Source organism: Colletotrichum phormii (assembly GCF_030913505.1).
Source record: "Colletotrichum phormii strain CBS 102054 chromosome Unknown BDP81scaffold_6, whole genome shotgun sequence".
In the NCBI taxonomy this organism is placed as follows: domain Eukaryota; kingdom Fungi; phylum Ascomycota; class Sordariomycetes; order Glomerellales; family Glomerellaceae; genus Colletotrichum; species Colletotrichum phormii.
In genome coordinates this window covers 1,162,750-1,181,113 of record NW_026851448.1, presented here as the reverse complement: position 1 = coordinate 1,181,113, position 18,364 = coordinate 1,162,750, and the positions used below count along the sequence as shown (strand labels likewise).

The following is an 18,364-nucleotide window of genomic DNA, read 5'->3' as shown; positions in this document are numbered from 1 at the left end:
GAACCCTCAGCTAGCCCTTCTCCTCATACCGTAACCTACTGGTAAGCTTGTCCACGCTCCTCCAACCAGTTTCGCGCTCCAGGAAGGCTGACACTGCTCTTGTGCTCACCAACTTAGTCTCGAGACCTAACCACGCGCATTCTCGTCCCGTTCCTACACCTCAACCACGACCTCCTCGCTTCCCCTCACCATCTTCTGAACTCGCGACAACCCTACTTCAGCTTCGTCGCCCATCTATAAAGACGTCCGACCCCGAAATCCTCCTTGCCAACCCACTCCTCTTCGAAGACCATCTCGCCGATTTAGAACCTACCTCCCACCTCGGCTTGTCGGCCTCGGGTCACCAAATACACACAGATCGGGTCTGAGGAAAGTCTCGCCGTCTAGACAACATGTCAGGATACCCGGGCCAGTACGGAGGATACCAAGGCGGCCCGCCGCCGCAGCAGCAATATGCGCAGGGCGGTTACTACCCGTATGAACTTCAATCTTCGTTTTAGATGTGCGCGCTTCGCCACTAACATGAACAAAAGCCCTCCACAGCAAGGATACAACGGATACCCTCCCGCTGGGTCGGGGTACGGTTACCAACAGCCGTCGCCTCAACCCTATGGATACAACCAGGTACGGCTGTCTGCCAGCGGTGCCTATGTCTCGTCAACTAATGTAATCTTTAGCCCCCTCCTCCTCCTCAACAATACGGTGGATATCAGCAGCCTCCGCCTCAACCGAACTACAACAACCGCCCAGGTGAGTTTGAAAGCTGGACGTCCAATATGGAAACCATAGAGTTAACAACTGTCGTTATGCAGGAGTACCCACCGCGGACTCAAATGCTTACATGCACGGAAACCACAACGCTCCGCCGCCGCCGCCCTCAGCACCACAGAGATTCGGACATGGCGCGCCTACCAACTACAACTTCCAGTACTCCAATTGCACCGGCCGGAGAAAGGCGTTACTGATTGGCATCAACTACTTCGGCCAGCGCGGTCAACTGCGTGGCTGTATCAATGATGTGAAGAATATGTCGGCGTACCTCGTCGACCGTTTTGGGTATAAGAGGGAGGATATGGTTATCCTCACTGACGACCAGCAAAATCCCATGAGTCAGCCTACGAAACAGAACCTCCTCAGAGCCATGCATTGGCTTGTGAAAGACGCGAGGCCCAACGACTCCCTTTTCTTCCACTACTCAGGTAAGCTGCGAAAAACAAGACGATTCTGCTGATGGACACTAACACCTCCAGGTCACGGTGGTCAAACAAAGGATCTGGACGGCGACGAGCCTGACGGATACGATGAAGTCATTTATCCGGTAGATTTCCGCCAAACCGGTCATATTACAGACGATGAGATGCACAGAATCATGGTTCAACCTTTGCAGGCTGGCGTGAGATTGACTGCTATCTTCGATTCTTGTCACTCGGGTACTGCACTCGATCTCCCTTACATCTACTCGACCCAGGGTATCCTCAAGGAGCCCAATTTGGCCAAGGAGGCCGGCCAAGGTCTGCTCGGTGCCATATCGTCATACAGCCAAGGCGATCTGGGCGGTGTGGCAAGCAACATCATGGGCTTCTTCAAGAAGGCAACCACTGGCGAAGATGCTTACAACCGCACCATGGCCACGAAGACGTCGCCTGCTGATGTGGTCATGTTATCAGGAAGCAAAGATGACCAAACTTCGTATGCTACCCCCTTCTTTCTGTTTTGATGATACCCTTTTTGTTTTCATTGCGCTTTACCGATTCTCTGGAGAGTTCACAGAAAAGTCCCTTGATTGTGTACTACTTCCCCTGGTGGGATGGCAAATTCTGGATAATGGAGGCGAAAGCCAAAAAAAAAGTAAAAGTCTGGGGCGTGCATGTCTTCTTAATATTTTCTTCTCATATTTTCTTTACTTTATACCCGCTATTCCAGGTCAACGATAATCTTAATGCTCTAGAACAAATTGCAGCCTACTTGCGGCTGTGGTTTGATTCTAGAGCGACGAGTCACGTTAGATCTGCCTCAGTCCACGAGTGTGGAAAGAGCGATGACATCAAGGCGAACCTCTAGAACGCTATCAGCAAGTTGGATCTATACTAATATCATCTCGCAGGGCCGATGCCACGATTGCTTCTCAGGCTACCGGCGCCATGTCGTGGGCCTTCATCACGGCCATGAAGAAGAACCCTCAACAGAGCTACGTGCAGCTCTTGAACAGTATCCGTGACGAGCTTTCGACCCGCTACACGCAGAAGCCTCAGCTCTCCTGCAGTCACCCTCTGAGTATGTGTCCTCTATCGAAAAAAACGAACGAACATCTCTGTTATTACCACAGCTAACATCATCGCAGACACCAACCTCTTGTTCGTCATGTAAATCATAATCCTGTGTGTCAACGGCCGGTCCGCCTTGTATATGTCATAATGCCCTACTTCGGCCTGGAAACATAAATACTCAGGGTTGGTTAGACGTAGGCAGGTATAGGTCATCATTGGAAAAAGGAATCGGTTGGGATGGCGAAAATTGAGGATTTTGGGTATCATTTGGGTGGTTTCATTTTGTTTTTCTGGGCAAGTCTTCTTTGCCACACTCTGACGCCTATCCCGTCTCTCGCATAGCTGAGATGCCAGGTACCCTCACTCGACTGGTTCCCAGAACTAGACAATAAAAAGTTGATTTGCGTCACTTCGACAAGGGATATCGTCAAGTTGTTTGGGAAAAGCAAGCAGGGGATTAAACGTCTGTTTCGGTATTCATGCCTCCTTTTCCAACTTCTTCATCATGCAACCTAATGCCGTGCTTGGAAAAAATCCATGTCCTAAACCCAAACAAAGTAAAAATATGACAAAAACTCCTTTCCCATCCTTTCCCCTTCGCCCAGTCATTCATTCTACCAATAAACCAACCAAAGGAGAAGAAAAAAACAATGTTTTATGCTCGACGCCCAATACGCCAGAAGAGGGGACATGAGCAATGTGCCAACTGCCAAGCAGAGGGCCAATGACCGTCCTGATTTCCCTCTCCTCCCAGTTGATCCTCCGTCCACTCTGGGGCTAGCTTGCAGATCCCTTTTTACAAACGCGGACGATCATCAAACTCCCCAAGGAGGAAAAAGAGATGCCTCGCTCGCTTACACTGCAACGTCAAGGGTATTGCAGTAGGTAACACTGGCTATGCAAAAACAAAAGAAGGGCCTTGGACAGGACAAGACTTGAACACCAAAAATGCTAAAATGCGAATGCGGATGTTGCTGAATGAGGGAAGTGGGTGAGCGGGATGGGGATGTGCAGGGCCCCCATGGTGTGTGGTACCGGTAGCCACGACTGGTCCGAGATGATGCTGCGACATCTTCAGCTCGGCTGCAACGTGATGAATAGGGAAGGCGTTTCGCAGATGAGGGTTACCCTCTCGCAGACATCCGAAGCACCCTTCACCATCCCGTCCCATTCCGTCCATCCACCGTTTTTCCCTTCGGGAACACCATACTCCGGGGGTATCTAGGGCGTGTAATCTGGGCTGGACCTCCAAGTCGAGGCTAGGCGGTACCGAATAGGAGACAAGATAGACTGTGACCAACAACAAATCTTCGTTCAGGCCGCAACGTCGTCGGCATGCACGACCTTGAGCTGCTGCCGCCTCTTGCTCTTGCGCATCTCGTCGACGCAGTCGGCCAGCTTCTGGCGCGTGGCCTCGTGCTTGGCCCATTCGCGCGCCGAGATCTGCATCCTGGCAATGAAGCGCGCCATCGTCGCCACCGTCTTGAGCGTCGGGCGGCCGGACGACGCCGTCTGCTTCCTCGCTGTCGACGAAGAGGATGGTGGTGGGAGCGGCCTGCGGCTGCCGAGCAGCTCGCAGCGAATCTGCTCCAACTCACGCAGCTGAGCCTTGTTGCTGATTCTGATGTTAGTATCTGGACCACTAAAGGGAAGTAGACAGCAAAGGGTACATACCATGCGTTGGCAATGTCCAGCTCCAGCTGCAAAAACTTCTTCGCGTACGCCGCGTCGGCGCGCATGCTGACCTCACGCTTCCACCGCGCCTGCATCCACTCCATCTGCAGCGTCATGCCGCGGAGCTCCTTGGTGTGCCTCGCGTCCGCGTTCTCGGCGGCGCGGATGACTGTCTCGAGCGCCTCGTCCGTCTGCCTCATTCTCTCGTCCGTCTCGGCGGCGAGTCGGGCTGCCCGCGGGTTCTTCTTCTCGGCCGCGGCCAGCGCCTTGAGGTCCCTAATGTCCTTTTGCAGCTTCTCTGCGGTCAGGCGGTATGCCGCGCGCTCGCCGCGTGCCCTCTCGAGCTTGCGACGAAGGGAGCCCTCAGCGGCTGTCAGCTCATCAATGGTCTCCTGTTGCTGGATGACGTCGTGTTCGAGCGCATCTGCTTCGCTTTGTGTTTTACGGAGCAATTCCTGAAGGTCTCTCTTCTCCGAGGACGACATGTTTTCGATGTTGTGACGACCGTGGGCTACAAGCTGACGGTCTTGCTCTGCCTTGTCAAGCTTCTGCTTCAGACGACGGAGAGCCTTCTCGTGAAGAACGGAAGCTTCGTCGGCGTCGCGCTGGACATCTTCCAGGGCCTGCTCCAAAGCAAGCTTCTGATCCTCCAGATCATCAAGCTGGGTCTGTACATCTTGCTCGAATTGAGAGGCTTTGCGTTCGGCATCGCGGGCCTTGGTCTTGAACGTCTGAATCGATTGCTGTGCTGTAGATAGTTGATGGCGCAGCTCAGTGACTTCGGATTTCCTGGCTGAGGGACTTGAGGATGCTGGAGACGTGATGAGGCGGGACATCTCAGCATCGTGGGCATTGCGCTCCAGCTCTGCGATTTGCTTCTTGAGACCCTTGACAACATCCTTGTGGGCTGCCTCACGCTGGAGGAGCTCACGCTCCTTCTGTCGTGCCGTGGAGAGATCACGGCGAATGATGGACATGTCGCTGTTCCCATCACCGATGTTAGCGGGAAGTTGTTGGGTCATCGCAAGCTGGTCTTCATAGTCTCTGATTCGCCGTTCGAGCTCCCGTATCGTGCGTCGTGTCGCAACTGACTCTTGACCTTCTGACGAAGACACTTCCCGCAGCCTGGCTTGAAGCTGGCGAATCTCCTGGTTGAGGCGATCCTCCTCTTCTGCGGCCTTCTCGATCTCGTCTTCGAGAGACTTTTCGACATTCTGCATTTGCTCGGCCAGAGCAGCATTCTCGTCCTTTAGTCTCCGTACTTCATTGTCAAGCTTCAGCTTTGACGTCCTCAAGTCTAGGCGTTCTCGGTCGATGCGGAGTGTCTCTTCGCCATTCTGGTGCAACCGCTTCATCTCGCTTTCAACCTCGTCACGCTCCGCCCTTGCTTCGGCCAATGAGCTGCGCAAAGAATGCATTTCGAGGTTCAGGTTGGCGAGTTGATCTTGCAGCGTTTGCTTTTCACGGGACACCCTGTTCACCTGCACAGTCGACTCGGAGATTTGAGTTTGCAGCCTGTCCTGGAGCGCTTCCTTCTCCTTCTTCAGCTTCGACACGAGTGATGTAGCCTCGTCCAGCTGAACTCGAAGTCGTTCGATGGTGTGGGTTGACTTGCTGGCGTTCTCTTGAGAGACCGAGGCCGTACCACGGTGTACCTCATCGAGCTCCAGCTTTAGAGCGTCGCATTCTTTTCTTGCAGCTTCCAGTTCCTCGCGAGAATGCTCTGATTCCTCGTCCAAAGTTGTTTGGAGGACCTCCACTTCATCCTCCAGTCCCTCGATCTTCTCGCTCTGCGCTTGGTAGTCTAGCTGAGTTTGTCGGAGCTCATCCTGAACTTGTGATAATTCATTCCGCAACTCATTGAGCATAGATTGCCGTGTCTCGAGATTTTGCTGAAGGTCCTCGATTTGCCTTGTGAGGGATGCTCTTTCGTCCTTGTGGCGTTGAGCTTCACTCTCTAGTGCTTCCTGCAACCTTGATTCCTTGGTTGATAAGTTGCCTTCGGCCTCGCGCAGAGCTGCAATCGTCCTTTCCAGCCCTGAGGCCTTCTCCTCTGCCCGTTTGCGTTCCGAGTCCAGGGTTTGGCGGTCCGTTTCCCATTTTTCGCTGTCGTTGTCGTAGAGATTGTCCTTCTCCCGAATCTCAGCCTGGAGGTCCGAGATCTCGTCATTAAGCCTGTCGATCTCATCTCTGTACTGGCTGCGTATATCCCGTTCGATTTCAAGGGCATGGTCCCGCTCTTGGGCGAGGCTCTCCTCCAAGTCGGTAACGTTCTTCTGTAGGCGCGTGACATCCCGTTGAAGAGAGTCAGACTCGCCTGTCAAGGCCTCATGACGACTCTGCAGCAGATTCTTCTCGTCGAGCCTGGACTCCAAGTCCCTTTTGAGGTCCTCCACTTGAGCCAACAGTGACTGGCGTTCGCGATCAGAGAATTCCCGTTCTTGACGACCCTCATACGCGGCATTCTTGAGGCTGTCCTTCTCTGTCGTTATGTCGGAAAGCTGCTGTTCGAGTCTGGCAAGTTGTGACTGGTGGTCGCGCTCTGAGGCTTCGCGGGCGCGGCGATCTTCCTTGGCTGCGCTCTTGAGCTCATCATTTTCCTTGATCGTTTCGGAAAGCTGCTTTTCGATACTCGCGAATCTGGTGTCGGCTTCCTCCATCTCAGCCTGCAGGCGCAACAGCTTCTCCTCCTTTTGACGCGAGAGCCCCTTGGTGGCTATTGACTTATTTGCCAACTCCTCTTGGAGTTCTTCCAAATCACCCTTTGCTTGCTCCTTGTCTGCAATCGCCTGGTTGAGCTTGTCCTTCATCTCTTCAACTTGCTCTTCCAAGCGACGGACATTGGTTTCCAGATCGTCGATGGTGTCTTTTGCCTCCTCCAAATCCTCGTTGGACTGTCCCTGTTGCTCAAGCTCGATCATTCGTCTTTGAGAGTCCTTCATCTTGTCCTCCACGTCTTCCAGCTTCGCCTTGAGGTCGTCGATTTCGTCCTCGTGGTCCCCAAGAAGGCGCTCCTTCTCGCGAAGTTCTGCTTCCAGATCACCGATCTCATCTTGCAGTTTGTCCACCTGCCCTTGATCGTGCTGTCCCTGACCTAACTGGCGCTGCATGTCGTCGAGATCGGCTTCTCTATCCTCCAAAGCTTGTTGTAGTCGCTCAATCTCTGCCAGCTGTTTCTGGTCTGCGTACTTCTTCTTGGCTCTCTCTTGTAATTCCATCATCTGCTGTCGGTAGCTTTCGAGGTCCTTCTCAGCCGACGTCAAGTGCTTCTTGTACTTGTGAAGCTCCCTCGTCATGGTCACCTTGTCGACCTTCAGCTCGGTGTTCTCCTTTAATGCCGCCTCGCTGAAGCCGGGACCGGCCTTCCGTAAAGCCTCCTCGAGGAAATGAATCTTCAGTTTCAGGCCAAAGTTTTCCTTTTCGATTTTATCGATTACGCTCTCCTGCTCCCGTAGCGACAACTGGTTCCCGTCCTGCAGAGGGCCCTTCCCGTCGCGTCGCGGCAACACTACGAGCGGTGTAGATGCAGTACTCGTGCTGTCGACCTCGGGGAGTGGCGTGCGATCCACAAAGGACCGGGACTGGTACATGGAGGTGTCGATGTTGGGAATTGGCGTCATGTCCTCGTCGATTTTGTTGAGTGCGGGCGTGTTCGGCACGGCGCCATTCTCCTTGCCAGACCTTCGACGGATGCTATTTCGCGTGGCAGACTTCAGCATAGGAGTGAATTCTGCTCCTCCAAGGCCTGCAGGTAGGTTTTTTCGGTCCGCAAAGGGTCCGCGACCCCGCGGTGTGCGAAGGTTGATGCCTCCCGAGCGCCCGTTGCGCATTTGTTGCACCAAGTTGTTTTCTTTCGCCGGGGGAGATTGAAAGGACATCTCTTGCGACATGTCGAAGTCGGGTTGTCGGCTGAGGTATGTCGCATCGCCAAGGTTTGTTCGCGGCGTGTCGAGGCCGCCGATACCTGGGGCGACCATCTTGACCGCGTTTAACTTATAGAGGGGGGGGGGGGGGGAGTCGACGAGCGATTAGAATTGCGATCTCGTAGGTGTGGTCATAACATTGAGTTGGCAGTGGTATATATGATCGGCGTGCGCTGTGGTGGTGCGAAGCAGAAGCATGAAAACAAGTGCAATGCGAAGCAGAAGCTATAAGATCTTGTGTGGTTGCGATAGCTCAGAACCCGGTCGGTCGCGGTGTTGATAGTGGACGGGACTTTGAATGAGCAGCAAGGGACCAAGGGTACACGGTCACATCCCAGACCGCGTTGTGAGTGTTGTTTACTCGTGTTCCTATCTCGGACTAGCGTGGTGGGACAAAGCGGGAACAAATCGTGGTTTTTTTGACCAATGGAAAGAACGGTTGTTGCGTCCAATCAGATAAGAGGAAACGGCAGGTTCTCCGCAGTTTAAGAATCCCATGGGCCATGCTGGCGCAGTATGCCCTTAAAGAGATTATGACCTTACCAGGACAGTCCATCAGCAGCCTGCCTTAAGTCTGACAAGTTTTAGGAATAAACATTTTCTTGATGAATGTTGCCGCTTTAAAACGGCTGTTTGGATACTCTGTCTCTGAGAGTCTCTTAAGGTATTTTGAAAAAGGAAATCAAGTACGAAAAGGAAGGTAGGTATTACCTGCCGCTGCGTAATTACATATACTGGATAATCGATTCTATGCCAATATGCTGGTTTCATTATCGGGGTACTGTTCTAGACCCCTCCCCGGGTAGGAACGTCAGTGAGGGTGGTGGACCTTGCTGCTTTCCACAGGGCAGCTTGAGACACTACGGATACATGTGGGAAAGAACCTCCCATTGATTTGTGATGCAACCACTTCACACCGCAAGCGTCAAAACGTCACTATCCAAGGTACTTTCGATCAAACCGACCCCGGGACGACCATCTCACAGAGACGACTGCTATCAAAATTTCCTCCCCATTTGAAGTCGTCTTCACAGCTCGCACTTTGATTCCCTGCGGCATCTATCTGTATAAGTCCTCCACAAACCCCACCAACCTACCCCGATTGCGATTGCGATTGCGACAGCATCCATCCCCGGTCTTCTTCGGTGATCTCTGCCCGTCGAATTCAAAGTGTGCGCATGAGGCTTCTGCCGCCATGCTCTCATTTGACCAAATCCCAGATGAAATCATCCACCAAATACTACATTACATCTCACCAGAAGACAACTTAGTCTCAGTGAGCCCCCTGTCGAAACGCCTGAGCCGGCTTTCCAACGAGCCGATTTTGTGGCGATACTACTGTTTGCACGCCTTCAAGTTCTGGCATCCTAGTCACAAGTTCAATGAGAAACTCGACGAGCCTGCGTCCAGCGTTCTATGGAAGCAGTTATTTCTATTCCGCAAGAGAAGAGACGCCAAGGCTGCAAGCCAGTTCAGTGGAATATTGGCCACCAAACATGGCCGAGTAAGGAATTTTGAAGATATCTGTTTGCTTGGTCTTGACGCCAAGGACTTTCTCTTGGATCAGGCCCAGACCCCAGATCATGTCGAAGATGTCCTGGCCAGAAGGTAGGTTACTTTCGATACAACGTTCATTGGCGCTGTCTAATCAACTCCGCCCAGGTATTTCAGTAATGCCATTCTCGCCAGTATGCGCCGCGGGACCGCCATTCAAATTTGGGACGACCTTCGCAGTGATGAGGCACACGAAGCCTGGATACCCAACCAAGTTCCGAAAGTTGTGCCCAGAAGGCTAGAGCGCGCGCTTGCTGCTTTTGACATGTTTGTCATACAGGGCGACGTGGGTGATATAGATCACGTAGGTCATCAGCCGGTCAACATGTTATATGCCTCCTTGGCGGCTAACCCTTATGGCAGGTTTCCAGGCTTCTTGACAAACTCGCAGCCGACTTCCGGAACAGTCACCCCGAGTTCGATGGGCTTTGCGTTCGGGAAAGGGCATTGACTCTGAATCGTTGGGTCAGATCCAACAATCTCACCGGTATGGTCGACCCTGAGACCAACTATCGCAACCTACGGAACTGTCTCCTTGGTCATGCGCTGCGAAATCCGGCTCATCAGTCGCTTCCAATGGTTTCAGCGGCGATTTTCTGCTGCGTCGGCGAGAGGCTGGGATTGAACGCCCACTGCTGTGCCCTACCAGGTCATGTGCTTGCGATGGTCTTTGCGACGCCAGAAGTCACATTGGATGGCTCCAGAGTCACGGATCCATCAAGACAACTTGAGAGGATGTACTTGGATCCATACGGTGGCGATGAAGAGTTCAATAAGGAGACACTACGGCAGTTCATTGCCCAGGTCGGGTGGCATAGTCTAGATGTCGAAGCAATGGCCCCGGCCGCCGTATCAACCATGATTGGGCGCCTCGCACACAATATACGGCATACCAACCTCGTTTACACGTCTCAGGACGTGTCTATAGAGAGATTGGCTGGACTCGAGGCTGGGACCGCTCTCCAGAACCTTGAGTTATCCGTCTACGCCGCCGCCTGGGCAACAACTCTCCTGGACCCGGATGCTTTCGTCGATGTGACATCGCATTTCGCCCTACGATTCAACTCACTGCGCTTTGATGACGCCTGGATTGTGGAAAAGATTTATACTACCCGGCCTCAACCGCATGGCGATGTGTTTCTTGCTGCTCCGAATCCAGAATACATCCTTCGCCTCATTCGCCGGGCAGATGAGAAGCAACCTGTGATTCGTGACTCACAGACGAACCTGGAGTATAAGATTGGCAATGTTGTCCGGCATGGCAGATACGGCTTTGTTGGGGTTGTGACCGGCGGGGAGACGGCTCCTCAAGGATCGTTCCTGTACTACAGGCTATTGTGAGTTAACAGACGAGACTGACGAGACTGACGAACAAGGACAAGATCGCTGACCAATATATCAGGACTCCTCCAAACATGCAAGGGACCTTTTCTTTGGTCAAGGCCTCAAGCCTCGAACTCGTGCGCGACCCTGAAGAGGCAGAAGCAGCCTTGTTCCCCGACACTGGATTATTCTTTAGGCGATTCGATAGAGAAAGGTGCACATTAATCCCTTCCAACGACGAGGTGGTCTATACGCCAGTGTAAGCACTGGGCGTTGTGGAGTTTGACAGCTGAAAGAAACCGAGGCTTTACTATTTCACCAGAAGTTCTGCCTCATGAATAAAGAATGTGAACGTCTTGCACACACGTATGCCCCTCATCCCTGCCTTCTTAACAGGCAGAGGGACGGCCGTGGTGTTCCATTACTTAAATAGACTTGCTGCTTTGCCGAAGCTACATGCAAAACCATCTATTCTTTTTTTTCCAGACCAGAAACGCCCCTGAAGTGCAAATTTTATATCGACCCCCTCGCAATACCGTGCTAACATCGTCTCTCCCCTTTGCAAGTCATCCTAGGAGTTGGCTGCCCAGTCTGCGAGCACACCATGCTCCGCCAGCTTCTGCACCCAGGAGTGGATCGCAGGAGTGTGATCCTTCTTCCGTCCCTGCACACGGTCATCGTCCTCTTTCATGAAGCCAATTTCGGTATTGTACTCTCCGATCAGAGACTTCTGCTTCGTCACAAGATCGTCGTAGAAATTGAAGAGCTCCGCCATATCTGTGGATGACTTGGCAATCTTTCTCTCGAATGCTGGGTCCACGCGCGCCTGTTCAATATCCAATCCTGAAATTCCAAAGCCGGCGAGGCGCTCAATCTCGGAGCTCTTCAGAGGCTGGCTATTTCCGGCAACGAGACTCTCCCAGCCGTCGAGGTCCTTGGTACGGCTCTCCAAGAGCTCAAACGAGCGGATCGTGCTCGCGAGTTCCCCCGACAAGATTGTCAACGGGCTCTTGCAGAGCGCGAGGAGATTGAAAGAGAGGGCATTCTCCTCAAACTGGAGCATGCGCGCCTGGATCTCGGGCTGGACCAGATTCGCCCAGTGGACGCCCGTTTCGAGGGGTCCAAGGCACACGGGCCTCGTCTTGAGACCATCCAGCTCCCAGACCGAGCCGTTAGCCGGTACGTAGGCGATGAAGTGGAACCCGGACTCGTCGTCAATCTTTTGCTTCTTGGTTCGCCTCGTCTTCTTTGCGGGACCCCTGCGCTTCGTCGTCTTCTTCTTCTTCTTGGACTCTGAGGCCTCGGTCTCCAGGAAGAGATCGGCGTTGAGGTGGTCCATTCGCCGGGTGAAGGAGTTGTGGACGGAGCGGATGAAGGCGTTTGTGCTCAGGGCGTGGCCGCGGAGAGGAGTGCTGAGGCTGTTTGTGGAGTCTTTAAAGGTTTGGAGGTCTTTTCCGAGGTCGAGTCCTGGACTGTTCATGAGGATGTTTGTCATGGCGACGGTTGCGCAGGCGTTGTCTGTCGTCTGTGTGGCTTTGTGTGAGTGAATCTTGCGGTCGAAAGAGGGAAAAGGAGAGGGACAAATGAAAAGACATACCTGATTTGCAAACCAAACATCGCGGCTATCGACGACGGCGTCGTCCTCGTAGTTCTCAGAGAAGTATTGGTAGAGAAAGATGAGGCCATAGACGGGTTGCGGAAGAGTCGCGACGTAGTCTTCGTCAACCGTAAAGACCTCTTGGACCTTGACATCCTTGACGCCCATCTCTCGTAGCATAGCATTGAAGAAGGCCTATGAAGGTATTCATTAGTCTGAGAAGTAAAGCTGGGGTAGATGGTGGGGAGCGCGGTTCAACGTACAGGTTCAGATTCCACCTCACACCAACCCTCCCATTCCTTCAGCTCGTCCTTGTCCAGGGGCGCCAGAGATTCACGGAGAAGCGTCTGGTAGTCTCTCGCCTCGTGAGAAGCGGCAGCGGTGGTTGCGGCGGCGGCTGTCTCGGTAGCCTTCCGCTTCGGATTCCGCCTTGAGTTGGCGGCCATGGCAATGGCAGTGGCAGCAACAGCTTCGCCGTCATCCTCACAGGGCGATTCCTTCCTCTTCCGCAGCCGAGGGGGCTCCGGCGAGGGATCAGGCTCGCCTGCTACCGCGAAAGCGACATTGGTGTGCTGCTGCGGGCTGGACTGGATTGCGTAGATGTCGCGTTCGTGGTCTATAGGTGAGGGGACGTCAGATGTTTGTTGGACTTTGGTCGTTGGAGGCACGACGACTGCTGCGCTTGCCTGGCGACTTCGCAGCTGCCGTCGAGGCATGGGAGGAGGCGTTGGCGCTACTGAGGCCATGACTATACGCGCCGCTGTGGTGTAACGTTTTTGGTTGCTTGTTTGATAATTTCCGAATGAGAAATTGCGAGTGAAGAGTGATTCTGTAAGAAGCTCGTAGAAAGAGTTGGTTTGAGTAGGTGGTGAAGGAGGTATGCAGTTGTGAGTGGGGGAGAAAGGGTTACAAGAAGGTGAGCAAGATCAAGATGGTGTTCGGCGGCCAATCGATTTAATTGGAAGAAGACGGTAGGAGACCTTGTCTAATGATGATGGACAAACATTTCGTTGTTGGTTCAGTCAATTGAAAGTGCCTTTGCTATGAGGTTGCCATTGAGGACCAAGGACAAAGTCAAGAAATTTACAAATGAGACTTCTGGGATAAATTAGGAGCATGAGTTCCATTTACTACCACAAACTTGAGGCTCTCGTTGTGGAAGGAACGACATGGAAAAAATGGGAAAATAGATCATCCTTTGTCATAGTAATGCAGGGTAAAACAGCACCTATTTGACAAGAGAAGATGCAAAGCAGACTTACCTCCTCTGTTACATGTGACGGCTTGACTTGGAAAGGTATTCATTTCTCATCAGGCCTCCTACCTACTTGACCTCATACATGGATGAATTGACCTATTTCCTCGAGCCAAGGCAACTGAGTCGTTGCTTCTATGCTCACTTTGGATTTATATGATTGGTGATAATAGGCGGCTGTACAGGTGTTGTGTCAAGATAAGCTTCAGAACGCGGCGGGGATCGGCCATCGACAACGGGCAGGCTGCAGCTCCCCAGCTACGTCAACAGAGGAGGAAGGCGGGTCAGCTAGGTACCTCACTGTGTAGTACCTGAGCCTTCCAGCTTTCACACAGCGTCTGGGCCTTATTCGCCAGCTGTCACCAAGCTAAAACCCTGTTAGTATCTCTAAGCGGGCCCATCAAAAGGACTTTGAGCCAATCAAAATTCGTAGATACACACCGGGTGGGTGTTGTTGCTAGGCGCGTTTGGACGTGACGAACATTCACTGGAAATTTTGAAGCTTTAGATTCCCGCTACAGCTTTCCAAGTTCCCTACCTCCACGACGTCAACAATAGCTTGCAACGCCGGGCAAGCCTCTTCAATACCCGACGGCATCCCCTTTGCATCGCTCACAGAGTACGATATCATTCATCGTCGGCATACTCACCACACTCCGATTCTTATGAGGCGCCCTTGAATACGGCATGCGATGAGCGCAACACCAAGACAGCGGACTGGTGGGTTTCCACAGACACCAGCCCGACGACAGGATCACGATCCGAGCTCCTCCACCTCCTCTCAGAAGAAGAGCGACCGCGCATCGTCACTCCCTCAGGCTCCCGAGAGTGCGACTCGAAATGGCCCTGCGACCGAGCCCGTCATTCCTCTGACCATCCTCGATGCTCCCCAACAGCGCTTCTATGCCTTTGCCATATACGTCGGCCTGCTGGCATGGCGGTTCTACGACTGGATCAAGCTTGTGGAGGATAACGACACATCAGCCTGGCTATTCTTGAAATGGGTCTTTATCGACTTTGGCTTTCTTTTCGGTCTCCCGGAAATGAGGATACCATGGCTGGAGTTGTCACAGCCTGTGGTTACAGCAATCTTCCTGATTCACGCCTTCTTCAACTTCATGTTGATGTTCAACATTCCGGTATGTGCAGGAGACTAGACAGTTTTATGTCGCTTCTCAGACCAGGCTAACCACGAACAGCTCCCGTTGCAACCATGGCTTATTGGCTTCCTCAAGGTCTTCTACGACCGAGAGCTAGCCGTCTCAGAGAACACCGTCAAGGTCTCGAGTATTCTGCATAATCATTCCTTGATCATGGGCAGGCAGATCATCAATATCTTGCCGGAAGGGTGAGACTCTACTTGGGCACAATACTATCGTTTCTTTTGCTGACATTTACCAAGTTCTGCGGTTCTCAACTTCGAGCAAACTCCATTCTGCATCGGCGAAGGACGCGAAACGATTCGACTGCCCATACAGTTCAACTCCACAGTGCCTGCCGAGATGGAACTCATCCGCATCGACCTTGACACCAATCTGGAAGAAACGATTAAGCTGTCCACTAGGGAGGTTCGCAAAATCGCGAAGCAGATCAAGGACCAAACAGCGGAGTCAAACCCACTGGCTCACTCTATCGAGTATCCAGTGAAGAAGACTGGTGTGTACCGCCTGGGCAAGGTTCTGGATGAGTACAAGCTCGAGGTCCAGCGCACAACAAGGGACACCTACGTAGTGCCGTGCCCGAAGGCAGGGTTCCGGACGCCCGATAAAGAGGACCGGTGCATCAGGGACTTGTCCAACCTACTTGTTGACGTTACTGGAACGCCGCCCCTGAAAATTGTCTACAGCCGGACGGGAAAAGACAACGACCGCAGCTTCCACTTCCAAAGTCTGCAGCCCGAAGACTATACTTCACCTTTACTCGGTACACCGTCTTCTTCCTTGACTCAGATTGGTGACGAGGACATCTCCTGGGTTAAACCCCATACGGTGGCTGTGCGCATCAATGAGACCCTGGATAGTCCAGGACAGTGGCAATACGCCGTGGATGAGGTCACGGATGGCTTCGGCAACGTCCAGAAGTATGCTCCATCTGTCGAAGATGCGGAAGTGCGTCCCCGGCCTAAGCATCTGGCACGCAACTTTTTCGTCAAGGAGCGACCGAGAGCTCGCTTGCAAGATTGTGACCTGCGCAGACCGGTCAAGGTTGCCAAGGGCCAAAAGGCGAGACTTCCAGTCAGTTTCTCGATAGCTGGTAAGAACCCAGATACTTCGCACACATTGACTTGGGAGTTCTCGCCCATCGACTCTTTGACCAACAGCGGAGACCACGGCGATCAGGTTTCCTTGGGTTCTTTCACCGCTGCCAACTCTCACGACAAGCCATACGTCTCGGAGCCTGGTCTCTACACACTCAAATCTGTTTCTAGTGGATCGTGCGAAGGAGAGGTGCAGGAGCCATCATCTTGCTTGTTGCTCAACCCGCTCGAGCCCCAGCTTGCTCTCCGTTCCGAAGAGATACCCGACAAATGTGCAGGTAACTCAGTAGGACTCCGAGTTGATCTGGACTTCATCGGAACGCCGCCATTTGTCGTTCGATACGACGTTGTCGACGAGCAGGGCAAGACCCGACACGAGCGAGTTGAAGCAAAGGGTCTCCGACAACAAGTCGAACTGAGACCCACTGCTGCCGGTCACCACAAGTACATCTTCAAGCAGATCGATGATGCCATCTACAAGGGCCAGCCTCTCAGCCCCGAAATGACGTTGGAAACGGACGTCAAGCCAGCCGCCTCTGCACACATCTCGCACCCAACCGGACTCAAGAGCGCCTGTCTTGAACAGGAAGTTGAAGTCGACATCCTCCTTCTCGGCGACGCTCCCTTTACGCTCGAATGGGAGCTGGTGCACGATGGAAAGCGTAAATCCGAGCGTGTCACCGACATCGAGGGGTCATCATACAAGATTAAGACTAAGCCTCTTGCAAAGGGCGGAGAATACACACTTGCTCTCAACAGTGTCCAGGATAAGTCTGGCTGTCGCACGTTCCTGAAGGATGAGCTCAAGATCTCGGTTAGGCGCCAGCGGCCCCGCGCAGCATTTGGCCTGCTCGAGAACAAGCGCATCACCAAGGTTATTGAACACGCCGATGTCAAGCTGCCTTTGCGTCTTCAGGGCGAAGGGCCTTGGACAGTTTCTTACCGCAATGTCGATGGAAGCGATGAGATCTACGAGAAGGTGCTGAGGAATGGTAATGATGTCCTTCCTGTTAGGTCCCGAGGCACATACGAGATCGTCAACGTGAAAGACAATCAGTGTCCTGGTGTGGTGGACCCTCAGGCTTCCAAGTTTGAGGTCGACTGGTACCCTCGTCCAGAGATCACCGTGGTGCCGTCCGATACCATCACTTTGGATAAGGGCAAATTTGTCAAACGTGACGTATGCGAGGGGGATATCGACGCCTTCGAGGTCAACCTGAAGGGTAAGTTACACGCCATCGCAACCCTCGAACTGAAGTACTAACAGTTGCAAGGCTCGGCTCCATTCCATGTTGATTACAACATCCAGCACAAGCCTCCCCAAGGCTATGCCTCGACCAACAAGAGGGACTTTGACACGTCTCTTAACAAAGCGTCCATTCCGATGGACACCTCCAAATCTGGAGAGTACACGTACCAGTTCTCCGCTCTGGCAGATAACCTCTACAACAGTGAGAAGAACTCCCGGTCTCTCGTCATTGACCAAAGGGTCAATGCCAAGCCATCTGCTGCCTTCGTCAAGCCCGGTCAATCTTTCAAGTACTGCAAGACCGAGCAAGACAAGGAAGACACCATTCCCATCACCTTGAATGGCGTTGCTCCATTCTACATCGAGATCGAGATCAAGCATCACAGTGGAACTGTCCCTGAAACGTACAGAATTCCTTCTATCCAAGGCAACACGTACGGCATCCACATTCCCAGGCAGCATTTGCGCCTTGGAATTCAGCATGTCCGCATCCGCGAAGTTAGAGACGCTCGCGGATGCCAAAAGAAGTACGAGATTGGTGCGCCGTCTGTGCAAGTTCATCTCCATGACGCTCCCGCCATCTACCCCTTGGAGAGCCGAGGTGACTACTGCGTTGGTGAACGTATTGCCTACACGCTTTCCGGCACGCCTCCCTTTGAGATTTGGTACGATTTCCAGGGCCAGCAACGCAAGGCCAAGTCTAGCACAACCAACTTCCGTCGTATCGCCGAGTCACCCGGCGAATTCACCATTACCTCTATCTCTGACAAGGCCTCGGAGTGCCGCGCCTCTGTCGACATCACCAAGACCATTCACCCTCTACCCGCCGTCAAGATCAGCAGGGGCCGACAGACTCGTGTGGATATCCACGAAGGCAACGAAGTGGAGATTCTCTTTGAGTTCTGGGGCACTCCGCCATACGAATTCACATACACCCGCAGCTCCAATGCCCGCAAGGGCCAGAAGAGCGTGGTTCTCGAGACACGCCACGACGTCTCGTACGAAAGCAGCAAGATCATCCGCGCCAGCCAAGAAGGTACATACGAGGTGGTCGCTATCAAGGACAAGTTCTGCGCCTTCTCTACCCAGCAGGTTGCCGACAGCGGCAAGGAACAAAAGCTGCTTAAATACTAGAATGAATTACAACGAAACTGGGGTAAAGGGGGGTATTTTCGGGATGGATACACACTTGCTTGGGCTTGTTGTTGTGTGACGAGGAAAGAGGCATGTTTTGTGTATACGTCTTTTGTTGGTGTGCATAGGCA

The 18,364-nt window shown here is 53.0% G+C and overlaps 4 protein-coding genes across 4 annotated transcripts; 3 read left to right on the top strand and 1 right to left on the bottom strand.

Moving 5' to 3' along the window:
- The first annotated feature begins 232 nt into the window (after positions 1–232).
- Positions 233–1,967, top strand: BDP81DRAFT_193782 (caspase domain-containing protein). Its single transcript, XM_060582447.1, has 5 exons — positions 233–475; positions 534–624; positions 678–750; positions 813–1,199; positions 1,251–1,967. The coding sequence occupies exons 1-5, from the start codon at positions 393–395 to the stop codon at positions 1,715–1,717; spliced, it is 1,101 nt and encodes a 366-aa protein (XP_060447553.1). The 5' UTR covers positions 233–392; the 3' UTR covers positions 1,718–1,967.
- Positions 1,968–9,059: 7,092 nt separating this feature from the next.
- BDP81DRAFT_447842 (F-box domain-containing protein) lies at positions 9,060–11,004 on the top strand (the record flags this gene model as incomplete). Its single annotated transcript, XM_060592228.1, has 4 exons — positions 9,060–9,472; positions 9,527–9,722; positions 9,782–10,755; positions 10,821–11,004. 4 exons carry the CDS (start codon positions 9,060–9,062, stop codon positions 11,002–11,004), a joined length of 1,767 nt encoding a protein of 588 aa, XP_060447552.1.
- A 308-nt stretch (positions 11,005–11,312) lies between these two features.
- Positions 11,313–12,784, bottom strand: BDP81DRAFT_315537 (ubiquitin carboxyl-terminal hydrolase, family 1; the record flags this gene model as incomplete). Its single annotated transcript, XM_060584096.1, has 3 exons — positions 11,313–12,266; positions 12,339–12,533; positions 12,602–12,784. The coding sequence occupies 3 exons, from the start codon at positions 12,782–12,784 to the stop codon at positions 11,313–11,315; spliced, it is 1,332 nt and encodes a 443-aa protein (XP_060447551.1).
- Positions 12,785–14,285: 1,501 nt separating this feature from the next.
- BDP81DRAFT_392335 (uncharacterized protein) lies at positions 14,286–18,233 on the top strand (the record flags this gene model as incomplete). Its single annotated transcript, XM_060587693.1, has 4 exons — positions 14,286–14,732; positions 14,793–14,941; positions 14,996–17,073; positions 17,125–18,233. 4 exons carry the CDS (start codon positions 14,286–14,288, stop codon positions 18,231–18,233), a joined length of 3,783 nt encoding a protein of 1,260 aa, XP_060447550.1.
- Positions 18,234–18,364: the final 131 nt, after the last annotated feature.